This window comes from Ambystoma mexicanum, chromosome 13 (genome assembly GCF_040938575.1).
Source record: "Ambystoma mexicanum isolate Mex_15411 chromosome 13, UKY_AmexF1_1, whole genome shotgun sequence".
In the NCBI taxonomy this organism is placed as follows: Eukaryota; Metazoa; Chordata; class Amphibia; order Caudata; family Ambystomatidae; genus Ambystoma; species Ambystoma mexicanum.
The window spans coordinates 12,159,184-12,186,291 of NC_090938.1; the positions used below are offsets into that span (position 1 = coordinate 12,159,184).

The 27,108-nt window shown below is 50.1% G+C and overlaps 1 protein-coding gene across 3 annotated transcripts in view; it reads left to right on the forward strand.

Moving 5' to 3' along the window:
• The window catches only part of SORT1 (sortilin 1), a 226,828-nt gene that overhangs the window by 94,726 nt on the left and 104,994 nt on the right, over positions 1-27,108 (forward strand). For all 3 annotated transcript variants that reach the window (XM_069633008.1, XM_069633006.1, XM_069633007.1), the window contains exons 8-13: positions 498-628; positions 5,341-5,485; positions 5,772-5,927; positions 6,166-6,272; positions 15,703-15,805; positions 16,095-16,263. In XM_069633008.1, the coding sequence (XP_069489109.1) occupies positions 498-628; positions 5,341-5,485; positions 5,772-5,927; positions 6,166-6,272; positions 15,703-15,805; positions 16,095-16,263 (811 nt within the window). The remainder of the gene's footprint in view (positions 1-497; positions 629-5,340; positions 5,486-5,771; positions 5,928-6,165; positions 6,273-15,702; positions 15,806-16,094; positions 16,264-27,108) is intronic.

Below are 27,108 nucleotides of genomic sequence, written 5' to 3' on the forward strand. Positions count from 1 at the left end.
GGTCCTCTGGAGCAGCAGATGTGATGGCATTCTTCTTGGGAGGGTGGGGCCAGCAAATGTATTGGGAAGAACGGGTTGCTCTGCAAACTCAATCTGTTTCAGTTGGACAATGCATTAGGCTGGATGGGCCAGTGTTTCTGGTCATGCGTGTGCAGGGATGCGATGACCTGGCCTCTGGGCTCATTTAGGGCCCGCAGATGTAGTGCCAACTCTGCGGCAGACACCTGCTATGTGTAGGGGGACTTTACATCTGGGCAGATGAATGGCACTGCTGCCTGTTGGTGCAGGAGGTTCATCTAGTGCCCAGAGGCGGCAGCAGGCTATTGGCTACTAGGAGAGATTCAGGACATCTGAACTTAGTGCAGGAGGGAGTTGGGAGCATGCTGGCGAGCAAATGGGGGGGAGGGGCCCTCAAGTCAGCAGTAACCCATAGAATGAAGGAGCGACGCGCTGCTATGCCCTGTTCCTAACCCTTATTACGCTTTTTCTTTTCCTAGAAACAGACCCTGGGACCCTCCAGCTCAAAAGAACCAAAGACTTTGGCAAAACCTTTGAGTCGATTCGAACCCAGGTGTACTCCTTCGGGCTTGGTGGTCGCTTCCTCTTTGCCTCTGTGATGACTGAGCAGGTATGCTGGGTGGTGTTGATGGAACTACTGTTGCAGTTGAGCGGTGCAACTAATCTCTAGTGCTGGGGGGGGGCATGGGGCCTGGAGGAAGGGGTGTACACAACGAAACGATTGTGTAGATCCATCAGACACTGAGCGGTAAAGCACTACCCACAGCCCCTTAGTCTGCGGACAGCGCAACCGCCACCCCCTCGCCCTTTTCTCAAGTTTCCCCACACCTTGTTTTCAAAGTGCCACACGCACACCTGATGGGCGGTGGCAAGAGAGTGCATGAGCTGGTGTTCTTCCAGTTCTGATCCACGCTAACCTGTAGTGTCTGGGCCCTGTTCAGCAGCTGATGCCAAGTAATAAAAAGGGCATGGGGGGGTAATAATTGTAAAGTTCTTTGAAGGGTGAGCTCAGCAAATATGCTTGGCATTGCTATTTATTTGGTGCCTCAGTCTCTTTAACTGGCCGTCCCTAATGACTGGCTGAGCTATGCTCTCCTGGCAGCTATAAAGCGATGGTGTGGCTGAGCTATGCTCTCCTGGCAGCTGTAAAGCTATGGTAAAGTTAAAGCCTGCTTGCTCCCCAATGAAGGGCTGAGCTATGCTCTCCTGGCAGCTGTAAAGCGATGGTATGGCTGAGCTATGCTCTCCTGGCAGCTGTAAAGCGATGGTGTGGCTGAGCTATGCTCTCCTGGCAGCTGTAAAGCGATGGTGTGGCTGAGCTATGCTCTCCTGGCAGCTGTAAAGCGATGGTGTGGCTGAGCTATGCTCTCCTGGCAGCTGTAAAGCGATGGTGTGGCTGAGCTATGCTCTCCTGGCAGCTGTAAAGCTATGGTAAAGTTAGCCTGCTTGCTCCCCAATGAAGGGCTGACCTATGCTCTCCTGGCAGCTGGAAAGCCATGGTATGGCTGAGCTATGCTCTCCTGGCGGCTTTAAAACTATGGTAAAGTTTAAAGCCTGCATGCTTATAAACGCAAGGATTTTATGGCGATCTGAGGCTGTACAAAGTGTAAAGGCACGGCCAGCCGTCGCCACCTTGACACATTGCTGCCAAAAGCAAGACGGCTAAACCCAGTCTGTCTATGTCCTGGACTCTATGGCACTCGGACAAACTGATGCCAGCTAGATGTGGTGCAGAGACACTGACCTGCAGCGCGGATTATAAAAAGGGCAGCCCTGTGATGATTCCAATCTGAGAACTGCTCCTAGTCTCTTTGATTCCCCCATAACCGTGGCAAGATACCTTTCTGGGAGTACCCCACAGCCCCTCCCTCTTAGCCAGATGGAGGCGGTTCTCCCAGGGTTTTTTAAAATTTTATTTATTTTTATTTTTTCTAGGGTGGGAGGGATTGCGGAAAAGAAAGACGCTGAGTACACAGCAAACTCCCTATTGCTGTTTGGTTCCCTGTGCAGGGTCCACAAACAGTTTGAGTCTGTGAGCTGAAAGCAGATCCTTATATGGGATCCAGGGGTAGCCCCTGGGTCCTTGTCTGTCATTAGTGGGGGCTGGAAGCCAGCCCCCAGGCTGGCACTGGAGCTGACTGTCTGTGCCCCTGGGGGGGGGCTTCTTTGTATTTCCCCTGCCTGGCTGCCCTTGGTTCCCTTAGGTGCTTAGTGCCCATTTGTTGTTGTGGAAGGGTGAGGTGTTAAATCACACCTCACCTTTCCTGTGCTTTGCAGCGCTGAGACTGCGTCTCTCTGTGTGTTAGGGGAGCTGGGCCCTGGGGAGGGATGCTGCCCCGCTCATGCGGCCTGCTGCCATGGGGCAGCGGTTACTTGGCCTTGCCTGGGGCTGCCCGGCGGCATTGCCCAGGCGGGAACGTGGCAGTTTCATGCACCAAAAAACATGCACCGAATTGCGATGGGTCACAGATTCGCGGCTACGCTGAAAGGTTCTGGTCACGTCTCGCCTCGCCTCGCCTGGCCCTTTCTCCCCGCTGGATGAAAACTAGGTGGTGTGCTACAAAGAGTGCCAGAAGACCTTTAGAGGCTTGCAAGAAGAACGTGCTCTGGTGGCGGTGCGCTGCTTTCATTGTTTGCAGTGTAGATCTTTGCTCCATCAGCAGCTTTGTGGGTGGTGGGACTTACCCGAGATGACCCCATTGGAGCTAATGTGGGAGGGCAAGGCTCGCCGAGAAAACCAGATCCATCATGTACAAGTTTGTCAATAAGACAATCACCAGTGGACCCATATGCCGACAGACTGATAACATAACCTGGGTGTGAGCAAACCATACCCATTCCCCCCAGGTAATGACACGAAAACATTGGGTGAGTGTTGGCAATAAAAGGCTGTGGGATTTTATTGCGCAGTTATGGTCATGGAGGACGTTTCAGCAAAGAGGATAATGAGTGCGACTTGCTTAGGACCAGTTATTCAGCGAGATCCAACTAGCAGAAATGAAAAGGACACAACTCGCCACGTCATAGAATCAAGGATTCTTACATTTCTGAAAAATATACCATGCTCTTGCGCTGACTGGTCAGTGTTATCGGCTACCATCACTAGAGGCAAGCTGTATCTGACAAGTCATAACAAAACCTAATCATAATATGCTCTAGTTTTGGGCATCGGATCCCGAGGTTGCCCCCTCTGACCCGTGCTGCCTTTCTTTGTCCCACAACCTGTCTTCTTTCTCTTTCTTCTCTCCCTTTTTCTAGGGTGGGAGGGTTCTGGGAAAAAGAGTGCCTCTGCATGCGCAGTGAACTGGTTTGCTTGGGTCCCCGTGCAGGGGCCACACACTGGTTTGCTTGGGTCCCCGTGCAGGGGCCACACACTGGTTTGCTTGGGTCCCCGTGCAGGGGCCACAAACTGGTTCTGTTTTTCTGTTACCAAGGCAGCTCCTTATATATGCCCCTGGGTCCTTGTTGTGCCTGTGTGGGGGAGCTGAGTGGCCAGCCTAACCCCCCCACCACCCGTCTAACCCTCAGCTGACACTGATGGCAATTGCACCTTATGGTGCCTGACACTATTGCTCCTCCCTGGCTACTTCCTGCTATTCCAGTCACTGGTGCTTCGCATCCTTTGTGAGCAAGGGCAAGGTGTTGAATAACACCCCGCCCTTCCTTCCTTCCTTCGCTTCCTTGGTCGGCGACTGCGTGCCACCTTGTGGTGGGGGAGAGGGGAGAGCACTGGCCTATTTCTTGGGCTGTTCGCCCCTCTCCCCTGCATGGCTGCCATGGGGCACGGGTTAGCCGGCCTCGCTTGGTGCCTGCAGCGTTGCCCATAACCTGTCGAAGGCTTTGACCAAACTGAGGAGGGAGGGAGGCAGGCAAGGCAGGCTGCAGGAGGGGATGGGGGAGAATGGAAGGAGGCAGTATGCGCCCCCAGAGATGTTGCCATCCTTGTTCTACACTGTAAGGTACTGCACGTGCACTGTTCTTCCCCGGTACATTGTATAATTCGGATGCAAGCAGAATGACTTGTGTCCCAGGTGTAAAGTTAACGATGGCGTGTACCTTCTCTTGTGCTGCTGTGCTGTTCGCGACCAATGGAAAGGGATCTGGCTGGACTCTGGAGGAATACTGGGCTGGCCAATTGAGATGAAGCCAAAAATGAGGCGCTAGGGTAGTGGCTGAATTATTTAGCTCCCGATACGACTAACTGCGAGTTACAGGGATTGGGGAGGTGCGGGGGGGGGGGGCGGTGGAGGCTATGGGCTGCTGGTGGGGGCTATGGGCTGCTGGTGGGGGCTGTGGTCTACAAGGAGGGGTGCTGTGGGCAGAAGGTGGGCTGGTGGGGGGGTGTAGGCTACATGGGTGGTGGGGGCTACATGTGGGGTGGTGGGGCTGTGGGCTATGAGCAGTCTGCTTGTCACCTATGTTTCTATTGTTCATGCATCGTTTGAGAGAATAACGGGAATGCGTGTGTGCAGTTATATGAAGACTGTTGGTACTGTGCTGGCTTATTATAATTAAAAGAAGCAAGGACCCCCGGCCCACTCTTCCTCTTTCAGTAGTCCCCCTGGAATTTATTCTGGACAGTTCTGTATGTGAAAATGAATGGCAGTATAGGCGGAAGGCCGCTTTTCTCCCAAAATGTGCAGTTTGGAGGGGCCTGGGCCAGACCCTTTTGGTTGTACCTCTATACCTGTCTGGGTCCAGTTACTAGCAGTAGGCTTGGCAAAGTCAGTGGCCCTTGTGGAATACTTCTCTGTAGTGCTGTCTCGCTGCAGATACTAGCAGTAGGCTAGGGAAAGTCAGTGGCCCTTGGGGGGGGGGGGGGGGGGAATACGTCTCTGTATATACGTCCGATGTCTTCCCACTCAAGCGGATTTTTCTTTCTCCCCCCCCCCCCCCTTCCCCGCCCCAGGGATGGGAGTGAGTAAGTACACTGCAGGGGCGTGCCAGATGTGTGCAGCTGTGCAGGGCACCAGGCTTCACTGACCTTGTACCACTTGCATCAACCAAGATTGAATGTGTGACTTGAAGGCACTCGAGGACTTGCGGGTGATTGACTGTGTGCCCTTTACAGAAGCGCCTTCCATAAGTCCACGCTAGTGCCAGTGTTGCCCAGAGATAACTTCAGGTGATGGGTATGGCAGTGAATGGGCTGGTGTCCGCTTTGCCCTCACCGGAGTCCTTACTTAAGGGGTCTTTTGACACTGGAAGTTGTGGCCGTGTAAAGGCAGCCACTCCTAATGGTTTTTTTTTTCTTGGGGGCCCTGTTTGCCCCTTTGGAGATGTGTGTTCGAGCCCACGTTGAATAACGCTTTCTCTCTGCAGGGGAGCACTCGGCGGATACACGTGTCTCCGGACCAAGGCAATACGTGGACCATGGCGCAGTTACCCGCTGTGGGGCACGAGCAGTTCTATTCCATCCTGGCAGCCAACGATGACATGGTCTTCATGCATGTGGACGAGGAGGGGGGTACGTCTGTGAGCTGCAGGGGGTGTGGGGTTGGGGGGGGTAGAGGCGTTTGGGGGTGTCTTCTATGGCGCAGAAGAGGAGGTGCGGAACTCATGTCCTTGCCTTGGAATGTAGTGTCGGGGTCAGATATGTCGCAGTGTATGGATGCTTTGCAGTGCGATAGCGCCTGGCCCAGAGCCGACCAGTGGGCACAGCCAGACGCTTGCTGACGTTCTGTCCTAGCACTACATGGTGTAATGTTGCTTTTAGGCCCAGGAGCTGTAACGTCTCCGTTTTGTGTTTTAAGATTCTGGCTACGGCACCATCTACACCTCGGATGAGAGGGGGGTCCTGTATTCCAAGTCCCTGGAGCGGCACCTGTACACGGCCACAGGTGGCGATACAGACTTCACCAACGTGACCTCTCTCCGGGGAGTGTTCGTGACCAGCGTCCTGTCTGAAGGTGAGTGGCAATGCTACCAGCCCCCCCTCAATCTCTAGATCCTTGCCTGGAGGGGGTGGGTGGGGGTGTGCCCCCCCGCTGCCTCCATGCAGCACTCCTGCCTGCTCGGGGCCGCATGGCCTCCCTGTGCCACACGTTCCACGTCCGGTCACTGGGGCCTGCTGCCTGCTTTTAGGACCTTGTGTGTTGCACGTTTACGGATCGCGCTTGTGATTTCACTTTTCGCCTCTCCCTCCAGATAACTCTATCCAGTCTGTGATCACGTTTGACCGGGGCGGAGAGTGGACCCTTCTCAGGAAGCCGGAGGGCAGCCGCTGCGATTCTACTGCCAAGAACAAGGATGAGGCGAGTGCAGCTCAGTACTGCTTCTGGCCTAATCTCATCTAGCCCACGTTTCTAGATTGGTGGCCTGTATTATTTTTTAATGCTAAGCCTGCTCCTCTTTTGACTCAAATATTATTTCTGGGCTGACCCACCCTCCAATCCAGCCATAAATGCAAAAATATATATGTTTCTTAATCTGCTTAGAATCACATGCTGTGCATAGTCTGACATCTAGTGGTCACTGCAGAGTATTGCATCTTGTTTTTTGAAAGTCGAAAAAAAGGGGACGTTGACATAGGCGTGTCTGTAATACTATCCCTATCGTGACGTGTAGTGTACCCAAAATCCCTCACGCGTCGAGGTCCCTCAGATTATTTTTTTTCCACCCAGAATACTGGTCTCCTTATGCGGAGCTCGTAAGAGACATTGCCATTACCATTTATTTGACCCTTGGTCGATTGTCAGTTATCGTTTAAATCCAACTGCCTCAGCCCTCTTTCGACGGCTAAGCAACTTCCCCGCCGAGTCAAGATCTTCGGCGGTGGGTTCGACGGAGGCGATCCTATTGGCGCTGCCGAACACGTGGCCCGGCCTCGCAGGCCTACACAGTAGGGAGAGTGGGGGTTGTTTGTGGACATTTCTGTTTTTTTCTAGAATGCCTTTCCTTTTCCCTCCCCTTTCCTTCGGGGTTATCACTTATTACATCCTCAGCTATGGAGAGGACTCCTTTTAGATTTTGCCCTCGGAACGGCAAATTCACGTGGAAGGATAAGCAGAAGTGGTGTAACCGCGGCTTATCCTTCGACCACAACGAGGCCGGCTGTGCGGCCTGTAAACTCCTTCGTCCAAAAACATTGAAGGGACCACAGGGTCAAGAGGTGGGCAGCCTACGCCATGTCAAAGGCTGATTCTTCATCCGCAGCTGCTGCCGAATGTGATGAGGGGGGATAGTGATAACACTACCTCTGCATCAGAGGTTGTTGACCTCTCTAAGGAGCGCTCCTGCTCCTCCGCGTCTGTCCCCGGCCCCGAAAAGTTTGGCTCAGACCCTACTTATGGGGATGTACACCCCGGCGGCTCCGACGCACATGAAAAAGTAAGATCGAAACACACAACCCATGGCCATTTCTCGAGTAAGTCGAAGAAGGCCCCAGCGCCATCAGACGCCGAATCTACCGGCAGCCTCGGCCGACCGTAAGGGTCGCCAGCCCTCCCCGCAGATGCATGCGCGCCTAGCGACTGGGCCGTCCACAACTAAGGGCGATACCACCAAAACGTCCAGAAAAACACCTCGTAAGAGCGTCTGTTGACGATAAGGTTCCGGCACTGCCGAAAACCATTCACGACCAGTCCTCGACGGACAAACTAGTCGTGGAAAGCTTGGCTAGAATAGTCTCCACGGACACTCGTAAACGGGCGGCAAAAGAGTCGCTGAGATCCCCTCACAAGGTCATGTGAAAACAAAGAAATTGATATGAGGCTGGGAAGCCCAAAGGAAACACACCAACACAGGTTACAAAGGACATACAAAGTGCTTTATTTAAAAGCTACAACAGTTACCAAAAAGTCAATTGACAAACGGATAGCTATTCGGCTCTCAGAGTAACGTAACAAACTTCAACGAAGGTTCGATGCATTAGTAGAGAGGCCGTACATTGGAATACTTGGGCTTTTTATACTCTTTATCCAGCCCAGGCCAACCCCCTCGCGGGTTAACCATTCTTAGGACCAGGCCTAGGGTTCCTTGCCAGGTCAATCCCATAATGTATGCATTTTGATCAGTTCCGCTGATACAGTTGTTCATTTACACATAGGTCAGGGATAGGACAAGGTCTCAGTTCGCGACCCCGACAAGTGGCCTGCAGGCATATTACTAATTCATGTGTGCGGAGGTCACAACGGCCAGAATTTCACTCACAATGTCATTCGGCCTCCATTTTGATGTTCAGGGTGACTTCCACATTACAAGAGAACCTAAAATGGCGGCTAAATCCAAGATGGCGACTTACACAATTTTTCGTTAAGGTCAAGACCTTGCAGCGGAGTCTATTTACATGATATTTTAGACAACTTGGCGTAGGCCAACACACATTAAAATACTGCGATAGGAGGCATAATATTTCAATTCCAACAGACAGAAAGACGCCTAAATCTACTGAGGTTACACCGCAACCTCCCCCCACGTTGAAGGGAAAACCTAGAGATACATCCCGTGTCGGGCCTACGAGAAGGGTTCTCGGAGGGCGACGGGGGTATAACCTCCACGCTATCTCGATGCCGGGCAAGACCTTTCCGCCACTAGACCGTTCAGGGTTATCCCAGTGGACTAGATGGGTTTATGTCCACCTCTGAACATGTTACACCCAAGAGGTACTCCATGAAGACCATAGGGCCAAATATCCAAGACTCTTTGACCCACTTGAAGAGAAAATTGATACATATGACCACACTGAAGAGAACCCACATTTTCAGGAAGATGAAGAATTCCTAAATACTGAGGATCTACAAGACCTTGTAGGGGACTTTGAAGAAGACCCCTACTTATGTGACCCACAGCCCTGGCAGTCTCCGGGGGCGTCAACAGACCCTGACGTTTTAGATCTGTCCTCTCCTCAGACCACACTGGTCAGAAACCCATCACCTGTGGATGACCAACCCACTTTCAATGCACTGCTACGCAAGGCAGCAGCACATTTTGAAATTGACACGGGGGAAATTACCCCAGAAGTACACTTTGTGGAGAAAATAATTAAGGAAAAACCACCTACTAGCCAAGCCATACCCCTTATTGCCTCAATCAAGAGACACCTTGTTCCCTCTTTAGCCACACCTGCATTGGTTAAAGGGGTCAACCCAAGAATAGTGAAGCTTTTTAGCCCCTCACCGTCGGATCCCTTATATATTCGGGGTCACTCCATACCTGATTCCCTGGTAGTAACCACCATGAGGAAAAGGGTGGGTGTTCCGCTATCTACTAGCAAAGCACCCCCAGACAAGGAGGGGAAGAAGCTTTATGCCTTGGGGGGGGGGGGGGGGGGGGAGGATTACATCCTCAGCAGCTTTCTCCATGCAGATTGCCAACAACAATACTTTGTTGGCAAGCTACGCTGATGCCCAATGCGGATTGTTGCGCGAAGGCCTACACGAAGCCCCTGAGCCCTTGCGAACCAGCTTGTTACCCATTGTGACAGAGGGTACTCGGGTAAACCAAAGCATCATCAAGAACACCTTAGATGCTGTGGAAACAGCTGGACGGTCACTAGTCCAGAGTGTATTTCTTAAGCGCCATGTTTGGCTTAGAAACACAGGTTTCAAGCCAGAAACCCAGGAGTCCCTCATCAACAAACCCCTTGAAGACTCAAACTTGTTTGGTAAGGCGGTTGACGGCGCACTGGAAACAGCTAAGAAGGAACATGAAACTCTAAAGACTCTGGACCAAATCACAAGACTTTCGTGGCCAACGACAAAATCATCAATACTCCTCAGCAGGCAACTGGTCCTGCCCTCAGGGAACCATTGGACGGAACCATTGGACAATCTGCTCAGCGATGACAACGTTGTGGCAAGGGAAGAGGTCGGGCCCCACTCCCAGTGGCTCCCCGGCTGCCAACACCAAATGACCTGAAAGTTCGGGTCCCATCTCTGGTCAGGGGCCGGTTAACATCATGTCATGATCTCTGCTTCCAAAAGATCAGGACTTGCCCGACTCCCTTGGAAGCAGACCCATAACCCCGGTTCCGAGTGCCAGCCAGTCCCAATTGGGACCTTTTGGACCCTGTCTTGGCGCCAGTGGCACCAGGCTCATAAAGATGCCCAGTCCCAGCGCTGGAAGCGCCGGGCTCATAATGCTTGGGTGGACTTACCTGCAGCAGACCATGCTGCTTACTTACCTGCCAGTTGAACCCCTGATCCTCTTCTGTTTGGGACTACTCTTCCTGTTGGGTGGGGCAGGAGCCACTCCCTAGGTTCAGAACACTGGAACTCTTCTGGAAAGCAGGAACTCTTTTCTTACCTAGGCGTGGCTGTGGAAGGAGACACCTAAGCACTACAGGAGGCTATTTAAACCACACCCGATGGATGAATCTTGCTTTGTGTTATTCTGCATTCTCTGCAGCAGAACGCTCATCGTGTCTTCTGCTTCTGATCCTGGGCCTAAGGGAACAAAGGCTTACCATCCTGGAATCCAGTCTTCAGCAGCACCTGTAAAGTCAAAGAAAAAACAGGTTAGCACTACGGTCTTCAGTGGCAGCGCATCTCTTACCTGATCCATCGGCTGTCACCAACGCCTCGCTCTGCATTCCGGCATCTGAAAGACAAAAGCTTACCAGCTCTTCGCACGCTCCGGAGGCCTTCGGCGCTGCATCCCGCATCTGAAAGACAAAAGAAGGTGCGTTTAAAGACATTGGGCAACTTTATTACTCACGTGCCATTACTCCTTCCCACGCCGAATCCAGTGGGTATTCCAGCACCCTTTAGCTTCTCTAATGCTCCGAACTTGTACCTGCAAGATAAAAGGGACAGTTAGTGCGCATCGTGAAGCAGGCTACAAGCGCTTACTTACGTGCTTCCAGGCGCTTCTATTCCTCACGCGGGTTCGATCCTCAACTCTCATCAGCCCGCCATCCGCCATCGCCGGAACCCTGCAAAACAAGAGATATCATTACAAAAGACTTTTAAGACATTTGAAGTGCCCAGAACTTACCGTTCGTGCAGTTAACGACGGACAGCAGTCCTCTGAGGTCAAGAGGCCTGCACCCTTATCCAGTGAAGAAACTGGTTACGGCACCCTGCCCTGAGGCAGATGGAGAGCTCGGAGTTCACTTACCTAAGGTGAGGGTGTTAACCTTTGGGGTTCTACAGGAGAAGAGAAAGGGAAGAGGAGAGAGGCACCCAATAACCCCAGTTCATTAATCCCGTATTTTCTATCTGCAGACATCTTACTCTTTGAGTCAGACATACAGTGCACAGAGGTCCAGCCCAAAGAGCCAACCGTGTGTTACACATCACCTTTGAAGATAAAGCATTCACCCAGTCAAGACCGGCGCCTCTGCGGGAATCAGGTGAGCGTTACACATCATTCCTACAAGCATGGGAGGGAATTACCACAGACCGCTGGGTACTGTCAACAGTAGCCCAAAGTTACTGCATTGAATTCAGTCGGTCCCCTACATTCAGACCCCCAAAGGGAAGATGCCTATCACCGGAACACCTCTCCATCCTTCTTCAGGAAGTCTAACTGCTACTGGAAAAAGGATCAATAGAGGTTGTGGCTTTTATCACAGGTAAACAAGGGTATTAAATGAGTGTACTTCCTTGTACCCAAATAGGATTTAACCATGCTCCCTGTACTAGATCTGCGCCCAGCGAACAAATTGGTAATACCTCAGTAATTTCGTATGGTGACTTTGCAGGAGGTAATCCCCCACCCCCCCCCGCTCACACAGGGGGATTACATGGCAACACTGGACATGAAAGATGCATACTTTCATATTTCAATGTTGCCAGCGCACAGGAAATGCCTCAGGTTCATGATAGAAGGCAAGCACTATCAGTTCAAGGTGCTACCCTTCGGCATAGCTTCAGCGCCAAGGGTATTCACGAAGGTACTGGCAGCAGCACACCTGCGCAGGTTGTCCATTCCAGTCTTACCTCGACGACTAGCTCATAACCGGGGATTCTTACGAAACATGCTTCTCAAATACCCATAAGACTGTAGACCTTTTGTTCCACCTGGGCTTCTCCATCAACAAAAAGTCAGTCTAGACCCCAGCCAAGTCCAGCAATTCCTAGGGGCTCCAATTCGAACAAAGGACGGCCTCGTCTACCCCTCCAACAAGAGGGTCCAAAACATGCTGTTTCAGATCCCTAAATATGTAGCTGGTCGGGGAGGTGACGGTACGCAAGGCCATGCGATTGCTAGGAATGATGGCGTTGTGTATTTATTTGGTACCTCACGCGCGCCTGCGCATGTGCCCAATGCAAGAGTGGCTCAACAGCAGGGGTGTCAGGCCAGCGGACAATGGGACGATCTATGGTGGTCTCGCAGGCCTTGGTTCTCTCGCTGCGATGGTGGTCGAAAGAAAACCTTGTGGTGGGGAAACCTTTCGCAACCCCCGCAGTGAAAGCCACTCTAACCACAGACGCATCCCTCACAATATAGGGGGGCTCCTCTATCCCATCAGACTGCACACAGAGTTTGGACTCAGAGTGTGGCGTCCAAACACATAAACTTGCTGGAACTTCTGGCAGTCTTCAAAGCACTGAAGGCTTTCCAGACACACCTAGAAGTGAATACAGTGCTGATCCTAACACAGCACCACGGCCATTTACTACCTGAACAAGCAAGGGGGCACTCGCTCTCCAGGACTGTCCAAGCTGTCCCAGAACATCTGGAAGTGGGCTCTCCAACACATGTTCCTGTTATCTCAACATGTACCAGGGGAACTCCATCTTCTGGCAGACGAACTCAGCAGGGACTTCCCTCTGCCCGCAGAGTACGAATGGCGACTACACAAAGACATTGTCGCCAAAGTTTTCGCAGAATGGGGTTTCCCAGAAATCGACTTGTTTGCAACTCTGGAGAACACCCAATGCCAAGATTACGCCTCCAGGTACCCCCAGAACCGCTCCAAGGGGAACGGTCTCTGGATAACGTGGTCAAGGAAATTTTCCTACGCTTTTCCCCCCCGACCCCACAACCCTCTTCTCAACAAGATAGTGAACAAGATGCACCAGGAACCAGTTACCATGATACTGGTGGCCCCCATGTGGGCCCGCAAACCCTGGTTCACTCATCCGATGGAGATGTCACTGTCCCCTCCAGTGAAACTACCCTGCCCGTTCAACATGCTGTCACAGGACAGGGGCCAAACGCTGCACCCATGCCCACAGACCCTGAACTTGGCAGCCTGGCTCCTGAGGTCATAGAATTTGGGCATCTGCAGTTCCCTCAGAGATGCATGGACATTCTCAGAGAAGCAAGGAAACCGAACACTCGTTACTGCTATTGTAGCAAGTGGAAACGGTTTGTCATATGGTGTAAATCAAAGAGCATCAACCCTGTTGACTGCTCTCCCACACAGATTGTTCTATACCTGACTCACTTGTTGGACTCCGGTTTGGTCTTTAATTCTATTAAAGTTCACCTAGCTGTACTCTCCGCCTACACTACATCTCAACATAAGGTGCCATGGTGGAAAGTTCCAGTTATTAAAGCCTTCATGGAGGGAGTGAAAAGGATTCACCCTCCCATATCGAACCCAGCTCCCGTATGGGACCTGAATGTGGTACTAACCAGTCTAATGGACACTCCCTTCGAACCCATGCATAAAGCAACCCTTAAGCACCTCACTCTTAAGACTACTTTCTTGATAGCTATCGCCTCCATTAGGAGGGTGAGTGAACTGCAAGCACTCTCTGTACTAGATCCCTTTTGTAGCAGTTCACAAAGACAAGGTGGGTCTACGCACACACCCTAGGTTTGCACCGAATTTCATTTCTAAATTCCATGTCAACCAGTCTATAGAACTACCAACGTTCTTTCAGAACCCATCAAACTTGGGAGAAAAAAGTCTACACACGATGTGCGCAGAGCAGTCATGTTTTATATGGAAAGAACTAGACCACTGAGAAAGACTTAATCAGTTCTTCGTCTCAGTGGCAGCAGGAAGAGGAGATGCAGTTTCCAAATCCACTATATCTAGATGGATTGCCCAATGCATCACTCTGTTACACTCTTGCTAAGGGAGAACTGCCCTTCAAGCCTAGAGCACATTTTACTCTAGGCACTGGGGCATCCATAGCATTCATTGCAAATATTCCCCTTGAGTCCATCTGCAAAGCACACTCTAGATCTGACTCCCAGGTGGGACAGGCAGTATTAAGACATCTTTTCTCTACTGTTCCTTCTCACAACCCACCTCCAACTCCGGGTACTGCTCGCTAGTCTATGCACAGCATGTGATTCTAAGCAGATTAACAAGCATCAGAAGACATGCATTACTTACCGTAAAAGCATTTCTGATGATTGTATCTGCTTAGATTCACATGCGCCCTCCCTGCCTCCCCGCTCGGATGGAAGGAACATAGATTCCTTATTACTTCTCTCTTTTCTGTACTCATTCCCGTTAGTCATAAGGCTACCTCATGGCAGAGAAAATACAAACAGAGGGACCTCGACGCGTGAGGGATTTTGGGTACACTACACATCACTATAGTATTACAGACACGCCTATGTCGAAGTCCCTTTTTTGACTTTCGAAAGACAAGATGCAATACTCCGCAGTGACCACTGGATTTCGGACTATGCACAGCATGTGAATCTAAGCAGATACAACCATCAGAAATGCTTTTACAATAAGTAATGCATGTCATTTTCTATTAAATGCTTCTATTTTCTGTTAAAAACAGTCACCATAATGTTAAGCTTTGCGCCCCATCCTTCTTCCCCTGTATGGATCGGGGGGGTGAGGGGGGGGGGACAACCCCACAGTTTGAAGACCACTGTTCTAGTTGACTTTCTCTCCTCCACCATGTGCCTACAGTGCTCCCATTGGTAACACCTGCTCTGTTTACACTGCTGCTTACAGTGCTCCCATAAGTAACACAAGATATGTTTACACTGCTACCTACAGTGTTCCCATATGTATGCCGGCTCTGTTTACACTGCTGCCTACAGTGCTCCCATGAGTACCGCCGGCTCTGTTTACACTGCTGCTTTTAGTGCTACCACTCTGCATCCTTGTTGCCCTTATTACTCTCCAAGTGCAGTGCTGTCTCTATTATCGATGCATTAATTTAGAGAGCTCACTCCGTCCGTCTAGGGTGTATGGTCTGTGTTGCCTCTGCCGTTTTTCTCATTGGTCCCTTCAATGCCTGCAGTGTCTTTGCTTACACCTGCTCTTATTTGCTGTTATGCATTCTGGCCGGCTGCAGTTCAGTCTTTGGCCCTGTTGCATTTATCCTCAGTGCTCCTTACCTTGTTCTTCTGCTACTCGCTGCACTTCACCCTGCTGTGCTGCCTCTGTTCCCCCTGCGGCCTTGTTCTTGTGCTACTTGCGTAATTTCTCCCTGTAGTCCCCCTGCACCCTTGTCCTATTTCGCATCCATCTCTGCATGTGCCAGCTCCATTATCTACCCACATCACACGCTGCATGTGCTGGCTCGGTTAGCTACTCGCGTCACACTCTGCGTGTGCTGGCTCGGTTAGCTACTCGCGTCACACTCTGCGTGTGCTGGCTCGGTTAGGTACTCGCGTCACACTGCGAGTGTGTTGGCTGCATTAGCTGCGTGCGTCACAATCTGCATGTGTTGGCTCGGTTAGCTACTTGCGTCGCACTCTGCATTAGCTACTCCTGTCGCACTCTGAGTGTGTTGGCTGCATTAGCTTCTCGCATCGCACTCTGCATGTGCTGGCTCCTTTATTAACCATGTTTTTTATTTTTCCATACAGTGCTCTCTTCATATTCATGCTTCATACAGTATCTCCCAGAAGCTCAACGTCCCAATGCCTCCACTTTCTGAGCCCAAAGCTGTTGGGATTGTCATAGCTCACGGTAACTGTTACTTACTTTGACGGGCTTGGTCTTGTACGTATGCGGCTCGGCACTGTAGCCATGGGAGGGCATGTGAACTCAGCACAGGCATCTCACCCTCCCATATATTCATAGCAAGAACGTGCTCCACCTTCTTCGCTATTGCCTTAGGTTTTTTCTGTTAGTAGATTGTGCTGGCCATGAGAAGTGTAGACTGGGGAAGAACCTTAGGTTTGTTCGGCTGGGACTTCGATTAGCGCATCTAAATTAACAGAGCTGTGGCGGCTGTAACTCTAACTCTTTGTTGCAGGTAGCGTTGGCGATGCCATCTCCGTAATGAGCCCAGATGTGTACATATCAGATGATGGCGGATATACCTGGAGCAAGACCCTGACTGGGCCCCATTATTATGCCATCCTAGACTCTGGCGGGATCCTGGTGGCAATTGAGCAGAGCATGAAGCCCATTAGTGTGATTAAGTATGTACGCCACTCCTTCCTGCTTATCTTGGCTGCTGTGTGTGCAGGCTGGCTCTTGCCGGCAGTACGTTTGAGGGTTCTGCCAGGGAGCTATGCATTTGTGTGTGAGTAAGGGTAGTCACCCAGCGTGTAGTTTCCTTCATTTTAGCCCATTATCTGATCCTCCTTCAGTGATGCCAATCTTTCTCCAGTAGGTTTCTCCGATTCCCCCAGCCTAAACTGCACATTCGCCCTGACTTGACACTGTACTTAAATGTCCACTGTTTTAACTTGTCATTAAGCTGCTTGACAGATGTTGGACAACGGGGGGGGCGAATTAAGAGTTGACTAGAGAGCATGGCCGGTTTAGTGTTGAGGTGGGTGGTTTGCACCGAGCACTCCCTGCTGTGGGTTTGAGGGATTCGACCAGCCGCACAGGAAGAGTGCGCTCGCATGGGCTTCTTTTGTTTATTTAAAAGAATGAATGATGGGAGAACAACCTCTGAAAATGTGGGGCCATTCCTGCACATATTTTCCATGCTCACTGCACGTCAAAAAAATAATCTTGTACTCTGGGAGGACACATTTTACTAGCACTGCCCTCCCTTGTCATGTGTAGATGACCACCGATAGCCGTGGGTACATCAATAGCCTGTGGCCGTGGACAGCCTGATTAGAATTTCAAGGCCCCATGGATTTGCATCTCCATAGTCAAACCTTGCTGGTGGCGGCGAATACAGAGGGCTGGAGCCCCTTCTTCACCACAGTCACCAGGATTACAGCTGTTAGCTGTACGGCATTCTCCGGGGCACACTACAAGGCCTGCCTGACCTTGTCTCATCGCCCTGCCTGACCCCCGCATGCCGGGCGCTTCGCGGCGCGGAAACGAGGCTAAGCCTCCATTTGAACCGAATCTCCCGCCGGCAGGCGGATCCGACGGCGGCGCACATGAAGGCCACACAAAGGCCTGTTCCTGCGCCCTGGACCCTCACTCTGTCCCCCTCGTCAAGGGAAGAGGGCTGGAGCCCCTTCCTCACCACAGTCACCAGGATTACAGCTGTTAGCTGTACGGCATTCTCCGGGGCACACTACAAGGCCTGCCTGACCTTGTCTCATCGCCCTGCCTGACCCCTGCATGCCGGTCGCTTCGCGGCGCGGAAACGAGGCTAAGCCTCCATTTGAACCGAATCTCCCACCGGCAGGCGTATCCGACGGCGGCGCACACGAAGGCCACACAAAGGCCTGTTGCGAGCATTCTGAGCCTGGGCCAGAGACGCTGCCCTCCACAAGTTCCTTCTTGAACACCCTCTGAACATTCTGCCCACAACCATTGAACTCCCCAGGGCATCCGTTATAGCCTCCTTTTACTGATGAGGCACCATCAATGATCCATCACAGCCATGCACCTGCATATGCAGTCGGCCATGTGAGTAAACTGTCACCCATTCCTAGGCGCTACCTATTACAGTAAACTGTACAGTTACAGTAAACTGTCACCCATTCCTAGGCGCTACCTATTACACGATGCACTACTCTGGACCTAGCTGCTGTCACACTGCATCATGTGCTGCTTTCGATTTGCGTTGTGCCCTATGGCCGCTAATAGACCTCATTTAACCTGTGTGATGCCTTATGGTCGCTATTAGACCTCGTTTAACCGGTGTTGTGCCTTATGGTCGCTAATAGACCTCGTTTAACCCGTGTTGTGCCTTATGGTCGCTAATAGACCTCATTTGATCTGCGTTGTGCTCTATGGCTGCTAATAGATCTCATTTGACCTGTGTTGTGCCTTATGGTCGCTATTAGACCTCATTTAACCGATGTGTGCCTTATGGTCGCTATTAGACCTCATTTGAGCTGTGTTGTGCCCTACCTGTAGTCACCACTGAACTCTTGCTAAAAGCCTATGAATCTCACTGCCACCACCATTAGAACCAAGCCACCTACAATGGCCACACTTAGAGGTGCCACACTTTAACCATGGCTACCCTCCTCCCGTTGCTCCGCAACCACACCACTTTACCCAGACCTACTATCTCCAATAGAATGGATAAACAGATTCGCCCGTCCACCTTCACCATGCATACCCTGTCCCACACCACTTAGAAATATAAGACTAGGCTCTCGCCTTGTTGCACCCTCTACCACATGCCTGAACATAGCCCCATTGACCACAACTAGAAACGATAGACTCGGCTATCGGACGAATCTTGTCACAAAATTCACTAGAATGCTCACCAATCAGACTATTAACCCCAAGCAGCCCACCTCACCTTCTGAACTCCCACCCAGTCACAACCTTACTATACCGCACCCGCCATCACACACGAAAACTAACCCGCCACAGACCTCTATCAAGGGAGCCCTCATCAACGCTCGCTCATTGGTCGCCCACTCAACTGATGTCGCTGAAATGATACCCACTAACCACCTAGACTTTATCGCCATCACGGAGACATGGCTCCACCCAGCAGCTGGTCCCACAATAGCACTAGCCATGCCAGACAACTACATCATCCGAGCTGACAGGAAAAGTGGACTAGGCGGAGGAATAGCAATTAATGCAAAATCCACCCTTAATATCAGAGAAGTAACCAGCACAACCCTACCTTCTGCTGAACTATCTGTCAAACTCCCATTATCTGACACAAACCATCTTGCGCCATATTATATACAGACCCCCAGGTCCCCCCCTCCTCCTTTGAAGAGGATATCTCTCTCCTACTCACTACCAATTTGAAACCAAAATCCCAAATCATCATTCTGGGAGATTTCAATCTGGGACTCAACGACCCTAATGACAACCAAGCCACTTCCCTAAACGACACGATTACTCATCTAGGCTTCACCCAACACATTAACCAACCTACACACACAAAAGGAAAATCCTTAGATTGGCTTGCAGATGCTAATTGTAACCTTTCACTGACTGACATCACACCTTGTGCTTGGACTGACCATCATCTCATTACCTTCTCCTTACCCAGATCACCACCACCTATCACACAACTCACAAAGCTACCTCAAATAATCTCCAGAAACAACCGCAACATCACTATAGAAAACCTCAAACCTCTTCTCGCGCCTATCAGTAAAGCTAATCTACCTACGCAAAAAAACAACCCAGCAGCCATAGTAGACCTTTATAACAATACTTTAGAACTAGCCCTTAACCAAATAGCTCCTCTCAAACAACGAAAATCCAAACCTATTGCCCATTCCAACAAATGGTTCTCAGCAGAATTAAAAGCTCTCCGCAATATTAAAAGAACTGCAGAAACCAGCTGGAGAAAAGCCCCTTCTCTCTCCACTAAAGACAAATTTGCCTCAGCTGCCTCCACCTACAAATCCGCCATCTTAAATGCCAAGAAAGAGATCTACAATTTGAGAATACAAAATGCCAAATCTGGCACCAAAGAACTCTTCTCTATACTAAGAGAACTTGAATCACCACTGCCCCCTACAGAGGACTGCATCAAAGACGAGGCCTGGTGTAACAATATCCAGCTCGCCCTTGCTAACAAAATTGCCCTCCTACAAACTAAGATAAAAGCAAAAAAGGCTAGCCTTGCCTCTTTACAGAACCGCAGCAGCAAAATTAACCACATTACCCCTATCTGCCCATCCTTCCACTTCTCTCCAGTCACAGAAGAGGAAGTAATCAAGATAATAGTCAGTCTCAAACCATCCAATTGCAAAGGTGACATTTGCCCAGCATCCGTCATCAAAGATGGTGCTAATGAGTAAGCCTCTCATCACCTCTCTGATCAACTCCTCCTTCAAGAACTCAGTGGTCCCCAACAACCTCAAAGAAGCGTGGGTCCTACCCCTGCTCAAAAAACCGAATCTAGAGCCCAACATTCCCACAAATTACAGGCCCATCACCACAGTCCCATTTCTCCTCACAATTTTGGACAGGGTAGCCTATCTCCAAATACAACAACATTTGGAAGAAAACAATCTCCTAGGCCTGCGACAATCCGGCTTCAGACCAAGGCACAGGACTGAAACTGCCCTCTTGGATCTAAAATCCAAATGGATGACCCCAAAGACAAGGGCAAACTGGCCATTTTGCTCTTGTTGGATCTCTGCTGCCTTTGATCTGGTCGACCACCAGATCCTCACTCAACACCTCTCCTCGGCTGCTGCATTCTCCCAGAATGCCACTAAGTGGATCTAGTCATTTCTGTCTGACAGAACGACTAGTCTTCGCCCCCTCCGCGGCTGTGGACCCCATCCCCATCCCAATCACATGTGGAGTGCCACAAGACTCCTGCATTTCTCCCACACTTTACAACATTTTCACAAAGCTCCTATTTGACTGTCTTGACGATCTGGGTGTCAGCTACACTAATTATGCTGACGACACCCAGGTCCTCATCACGCTCACTGGTAGCTACGAGGAAGATGTTGCCAAGCTTAATGATATCTACTCAGAAATCCAAACATGGATGGCCACACACAGTCTCTGCCTTAACGACGATAAGACAGAACTGCTTATCGTAGGCTCCCAAGCGCGCCTCAACAAACTGGACCAAAGGTACCACTCCTTTACTATTGATGGCAACATCATAAAAGTCTCCAAAGAGGTTAAAACATTAGGTGTATATCTAGATTCTACCCTTTCACTAAAGAAACAAATAAATTCTACCATCTCAGCTACCTCACACACCAATAAATTGATCAATGCCTGCAGGCCTTTTCTCTCCACCTCTAGCTGCCTCACCCTTTCTAGAGCGCTGATATTGTCTAAATTAGACTATTGTAACACACTCTACTTAGGCACTTCCACTAAAAACTCGAATAGACTCCAGATCCTGCAAAATAATGCACTTAGATGTGCCCTCAACCTCCCGCGCAAGGCGCACATATCTACGACTAGAAAAGAAGTCCACTGGCTCCCGATCCGGGACAGAATTAAACTAAGAACACTGGTCATCACCCACAAGTGCCTATCTCACACTGCCCCACGGTATCTTTCTGACAAATTCTCTAGACACTGCCCCACTAGACCCACCCGAACACCTTACCTACACCAACTAAAGATCCCGAATTTCAACCTAAAAACAGCAGGGGGGTTCCAGTTTTCGAGTGCTTGCAGCACAATGTTGGAACACCCTCCCCACTACAATTAGATCGGAAGTTGCATTCTGGCCATTCAGAGCTATGGTAAAATCTTGGCTATTAGCCTGAACACCCAGATTAACACCATCATGACCTGCTAGCCGCCGCTCTACACCTGTAGCAATGCTTACTCTACCTACAGCATACTCGGGACCAACCTGTAACCTGGTCCGCATTAGCCACTGTAACTATTATTCCTCATCCCATATTCTTTGTACATACCTCTTTTCTTGGTATATTCTACTCTTGTATGTAAGCACTCGGAGCTTGGACTAATGTACGCTCCGTCTGTTATACGATGTTTGTGCAACGATATGTAACCTTGCTGTACACATGACTATGCGCCCAGTTACCTGAGGGTTCGGATGCGCTTTATAAATAAACAAACTAAACTAAACTGAAGAATATTAATTAGCAGGCCTCTGGGAAGGCATGGGTGCAGGAAGTGACAATCGAGACAAGATGCCAACACATCTTTGTAATGCAATTTGTCAACCTGGTACCAACACCCCTCCTCGGTAGGAAAGCACAGTGAATATCCTGTTTGGAACCACTCCTTCCAATGCAGGGAAGCATGTGAATTGTAGAAGACAAGTCTACCTGCAAAACCCCTACTTTAAAGGAGGCCCATGTGAACAAGCGCCGCATCGGGCTCAATTAATTAGGGAGACACTTTGATGTACAGCAGACAGGAAGATGGTTGGGACTTGAAGTAGATGTTGTCATCCTTCCCCTGTCTGTTTCCAAGCGCCCTGGTTCTGACCTGCCTGCAGCATTACTGAAGATTGTTAATGGAGACCCAGTATTGGCTCACTTAAGTTAGGCGTGGCCTACACCAATCCCTGGGTCCAGTTTTGCTTTAAAAGCGGGCGGAGCCCCTCACTGATGAGATCTGAAGACTTTGCAAGGAGTAAGAATGACTCATTTGGACCAGAGCTGAAGTACAGTCGCAGTGAAGGAAGGCCAGGAGTTCCAAAAGGGAAGTAAGATGCCTGCACTAAACATCTCCCAGGGAACAGAGGGAGATACCGGACTTGGAGGACCCGTCCAGCAGCTCCAGGTCCAGTACCAATCCAGCATGCCCTGCTAGGTTCTGACAGCAAGCTTCTTAGGTGGGAGTGCCGGAGAGTCTCCGGACAAAGGACAAGGCTGTTGCCTGCTAACACCCTCCGTCCGCCTTGAAAGGACACAAGCTCTGTTTAGAAGCTAGGAGTGCCACGCAAGCATCGTCCAGCGTCGATCTTTTTAAGGACCATTTCGAGACGGTTGAGTCCTCGTACCGCACCTAGCTCCACCGCTGACTGTTGTCACGCCACAGTCACTAGAGCCGTCCGGCACGCCTCGGCTGGCATTCCAGATACACCAAGAAAACTAACGTCGGGAACTCCCGTCCCCTGCACACTATCGAGTGTCTGGAATACCAGACCAGTAGTTCATATACTTTAACTAATCAGTGATTCAGGTAGGTATTTATATTACATATATTAGAACGAAAATGATTTAGAAATAAGGCTCATTCAATCAGATTAGGTCACAAGGAACAATCTTCATATTCATGATGATGTAGTCTGAGGGCCTAACGCGTTTCGAGTTATACACTCTTCATCAGGGGCAATTATGTTTCTGAGAATAAATTATATACAATATTTACATTAAGTTTCAAACAATTACAGGTCAAAGCATGAAATTTAACTCATATTTGTGAAACATACTCCATTACATCTTCTAGGTACCAGACCCCAAGTTGTACCATTATTGTTACAATTGTGTTGCAAACCATGTTATTACTTGAATATCAGTACAATGGGAATCCTCTCTATATCTGATTGGTAAATCCATAGATCATATTAAATCCAGAGTTGCTGAAAAAATGCATTGACGGAAGGAGCCTGAAGGAGCTGACAAACTGTATAAGCCATATAATACTAGCATACTTAAAGTGGAGAATAAAGTATTCTAAACTTTGTGATTTTTCTTAAGATAAAAGGTTTATTCAGGATGCTTCTGGATCTCCCGGGATATGAGGCTCGCTCATGTAAAGAATGCCAATTTATAAGCTCTCTCAATTCTGGAAACCAGGTCCTGTGTATGAAAAAGTATACATACATACATGTACTGCCGATTGAGATGGCTGGCAAGTGGTCCTTGAAATGGCGGAAATACACTTAAAATGGTTAGTGGGAAGGTTCCCTTGGAAGAAAAGGTGGTCAACCAAATGCTTACCTCTAGTGGTGCACGAGATCTGAAGAAGAGGGAAGTTAAACCAAGAATAAATAAAACTATGATGGCTAACAAGTGGTCAATAAAAAAGCAAAATTGCACTTACAGTGGATAGTGGGAAGATTCACTTGGAAGATGGCCAAAATGGCGGTCACCAAAATGCTGGTCTCTAGAGGTGAGCGTGATCTGGAGAAGAGGGATAGGTACAAAGGTTAGCTGGCGCCTGCTCAAAATTGAGTGGTGCAGCTACAGAAACGTAAAAAGGAGAAGCCTGCATTTGTAGTAATCTATGGGCAGAGTGTTCTTACCTATATCACTTACTGCTGCAGAATGGAATCCGGATACCAGGAGCGGTGTCTGACTCCATCTGCAGCACCGTGTCATTATTTATGCTGTGCAGTATTGTGACGTCACCACGGGCATGCGCGTGTGACGTATATCTTGGGTTGACCGTGTTTTATATCATGGTAGGGCTATGAGTATATGTATACAAATAGTCTTAAAAGATCAGTGGGCACATAAATCACTAAAAAAGGAAAAATAAGTGCAACTGAATGAAGTAGATATAGAGTGGGTGCGTGAGGGCCAATGTTTATACAGTGGCGTCATCACACGGAAATGCGGGTGACGATACTGCACAGCATAAATAATGACACGGTGCTGCAGATGGAGTCAGACACCGCGGGAAAAGCCGCAGCGGCACATCCCCCAAAGACTTAGTGTTGCCTTATGAAGTGGGGAACGATATTTTTGACTGGTTTGAAGCGCTCATGCTGGCATTCCAGCTGTAGGTCGTCGATGAGGTACTGTGGGTTGCAGCCGTGATGAGCCGCTTACCGACACCAGGGACTGGTGAGATTCTACAGTTAACTCCTGAGGAAAAGCCTGTTTATGAGGGCGGCCCTCCTCAGGAACTTCTATAAAACCCCAGAACAGCATCTCAAGAGCTTCAGAGAGCTCAGAAAGAAAAGTGGGCGGACATTTGAAGCGTTAACACACTTGTTGAAATATCTGAGCGGGTGGGTGACTAAAAGTTGACACATTTAAAGGGATGTACAATTTGTTTCCGTGTGAGCATGTGTTGGAAAAATAGTGAGGTTGACCTAGTGGACAAGACTATCACAGATCCTAGGGAGCTTGCAAAGACTGCCTACAGGTTTGCGAGTACTCGGCGTCCCGAAAAAAGGCTCAGGAGAGCACACCCAAACCGGAAGAGAAATCAGCAGACAAAGTAAACCAGGATGGGAAGGACAAAGGTCCAACCCAATCCTCTTCCAAGTCAGGTGCCCAAAAGAGCAAAGAGAAACCCCCAAACTCTAGTTCAGCCGTGCACACGGAAAAAGAGTGCAGGCACCCCTAACACTGGGACACCTGCGTTCTCACCACCCAAAGGCTGTTTCGTGTGTAAGGATCTGGGCCATAGGAAAGGGGATCCTGCTTGCAAGGGTTTACCCAAGCAAGCCATAGTGAATGTTGGACTCATGAAGGAGGCCATCTTTAGTGTGGGCCTCGGAGGAGGATTTGCCACAAGGCCAGGGAGTGGCTGAATGTGGATTGGTTACACTGACTGGGAACGGTACTGGATCCCAATAATACTCCATTCTATCTAGAGCACGTGTACATCAATGGACACAACTCCTGCGGTCCGAGACACTGCGGCTAGTGTCACCTCTCTCACCCGGAAGTGGGCACATCCAGGCCAGTATATTGATGGGCCTGAGTTGTGCTTAACTGGATGTGATGGTAAGAGTGAGTGCGCCCCTTGGCGATAGTAGAGTTCAGCTGGCGAGGTGTAACGACCCAGTGCTGTGTAGCAGTGAGAATCTATCCCCGTCACATGTCTGTTGGGTAATGATCTTCCTGATCCCAAAATAGTTGCAGCGGCTACACGATCGAGGGCCAAAGAGCACGCCAGATTGAATGCTCTGAAAGCCTTAGGAACTGGAGTGCTTCCAGAGGGCTTGTTGTAAGGACTGGCGTGGCCGGTAGCCCCTAGTCCAGTTCCACAGACGAAGTCGCCTACTCCTGCAGGAGAGTGGCTAGTAGCCACGGAGGACCCTACTTTGGTAGCAGGGGACCTCGTTACTTCAGAGTTGCTAGGCACAGTGCAGGAACCTGAGGTGGAGGACGAGGTGTGCACAGATCTGAAGGGTCTGCCCAAGCTGGATGAGTTTGCATCAGCTGGGGGCCCAGATCAGACTGACTTTTACAGAGCCTGGAAAGTGTCTCTCTGTCGCGTCTGTGGAAGCAGGCGGAGGAGCAGGGGAAGGGCGAGGTCCCTGGACTGTTCAGTGTACTGGGAGGATGGACTCATGTACAGTGAGCCAAAGGATTCTGAGGGCGAGGACACCAGAAGGTTGGTGGTTCCCAAAAGCCAAAGATTTCCTTTTGGATTTGGCTCACCAAATCCCTTTAGCGGGTCACTTGGAAGTAACTAAGACATCAGACCGGATGCCTGCGCACTTTTACTGGTTGCAGTTCGGCGTAAAACCTAAAGAATTGGTCCCGTCCTGCCTGGCTTGTCGAGCTTCTGGCAAGTCAGGTGGTGCCACAAAGGCCCCCTTAATTCCACTACCCGTGGTTGGGCAGCCTTTTGGGAGAATGGGCATGGATATTGTGGGTCCTTTTGGATCCTCAAACCAGCTCAGGCAACCGATACATCTTGGTGGTGGTGGACCACGCCACGAGGTACCCTGAGGCTGTCCCTCTGAGGAGCATCAAAGCCCCCATGGTTGCAAAGGCTCTGATTGGGATATTCTCCCGTGTTGGATTCCTCAAGGAAGTCGTTTCTGACAGGGGATCAAACCTCAGATAGGCATATATGAAGGCTATGTGGGAAGAGTGTGGAGTCACCTACCGGTTCTCTACCTCCTTTCATCCACAAACCAATGGGCGTGTTGAGCAGTTCAACACGACTCTGAAAGGCATGATAGGTGGCTTGGAAGAGCACCTGTGGAGATAATTGGATATACTCCTGCCATGCCTTCTATTTGCCTACAGGAAGGTGCAACAACACTGGGTAGGGTTTCAGCTTCTGTTTGGACACCCTGGGTAGGGTTTCAGCTTCTGTTTGGACACCCTGAAAGAGGTCCCCTCAGTCTAGTGAAGGAGGGATGGGAAAGCAAACCCTCATCCCCATCATGAGATGTGGTGAACTATGTACTCTGGGGGGCGTGGCCACATAGCCACGGAGTAGGTTGGGATCCCTGTGGGCTCCTGCAAATGCGTTGATCCGGAGGAAAAAAGGCACTTGGAACCGGCTGTAAAGGGTTAAAGATTACCCACAGAAGCAAGAATATATAGAGCATGCAGCGGACGAAAGTCTAATGTGATTGACAGGCTATGGACAGAACTATGAGCCGGCGAAGTTTGAAGAGTTCGGGTCACTGGTGAAAACAAGATGGCGCTGCACGAACAAAGGGATGCACCGCAGCATAGCGCCGCACCCGTTTGAAGAGTCTGCGAGAGGCCAACTTAATAGAACCCGCTCGGGGGCGGAAGGTCCGCAAAACAAGGGAAATA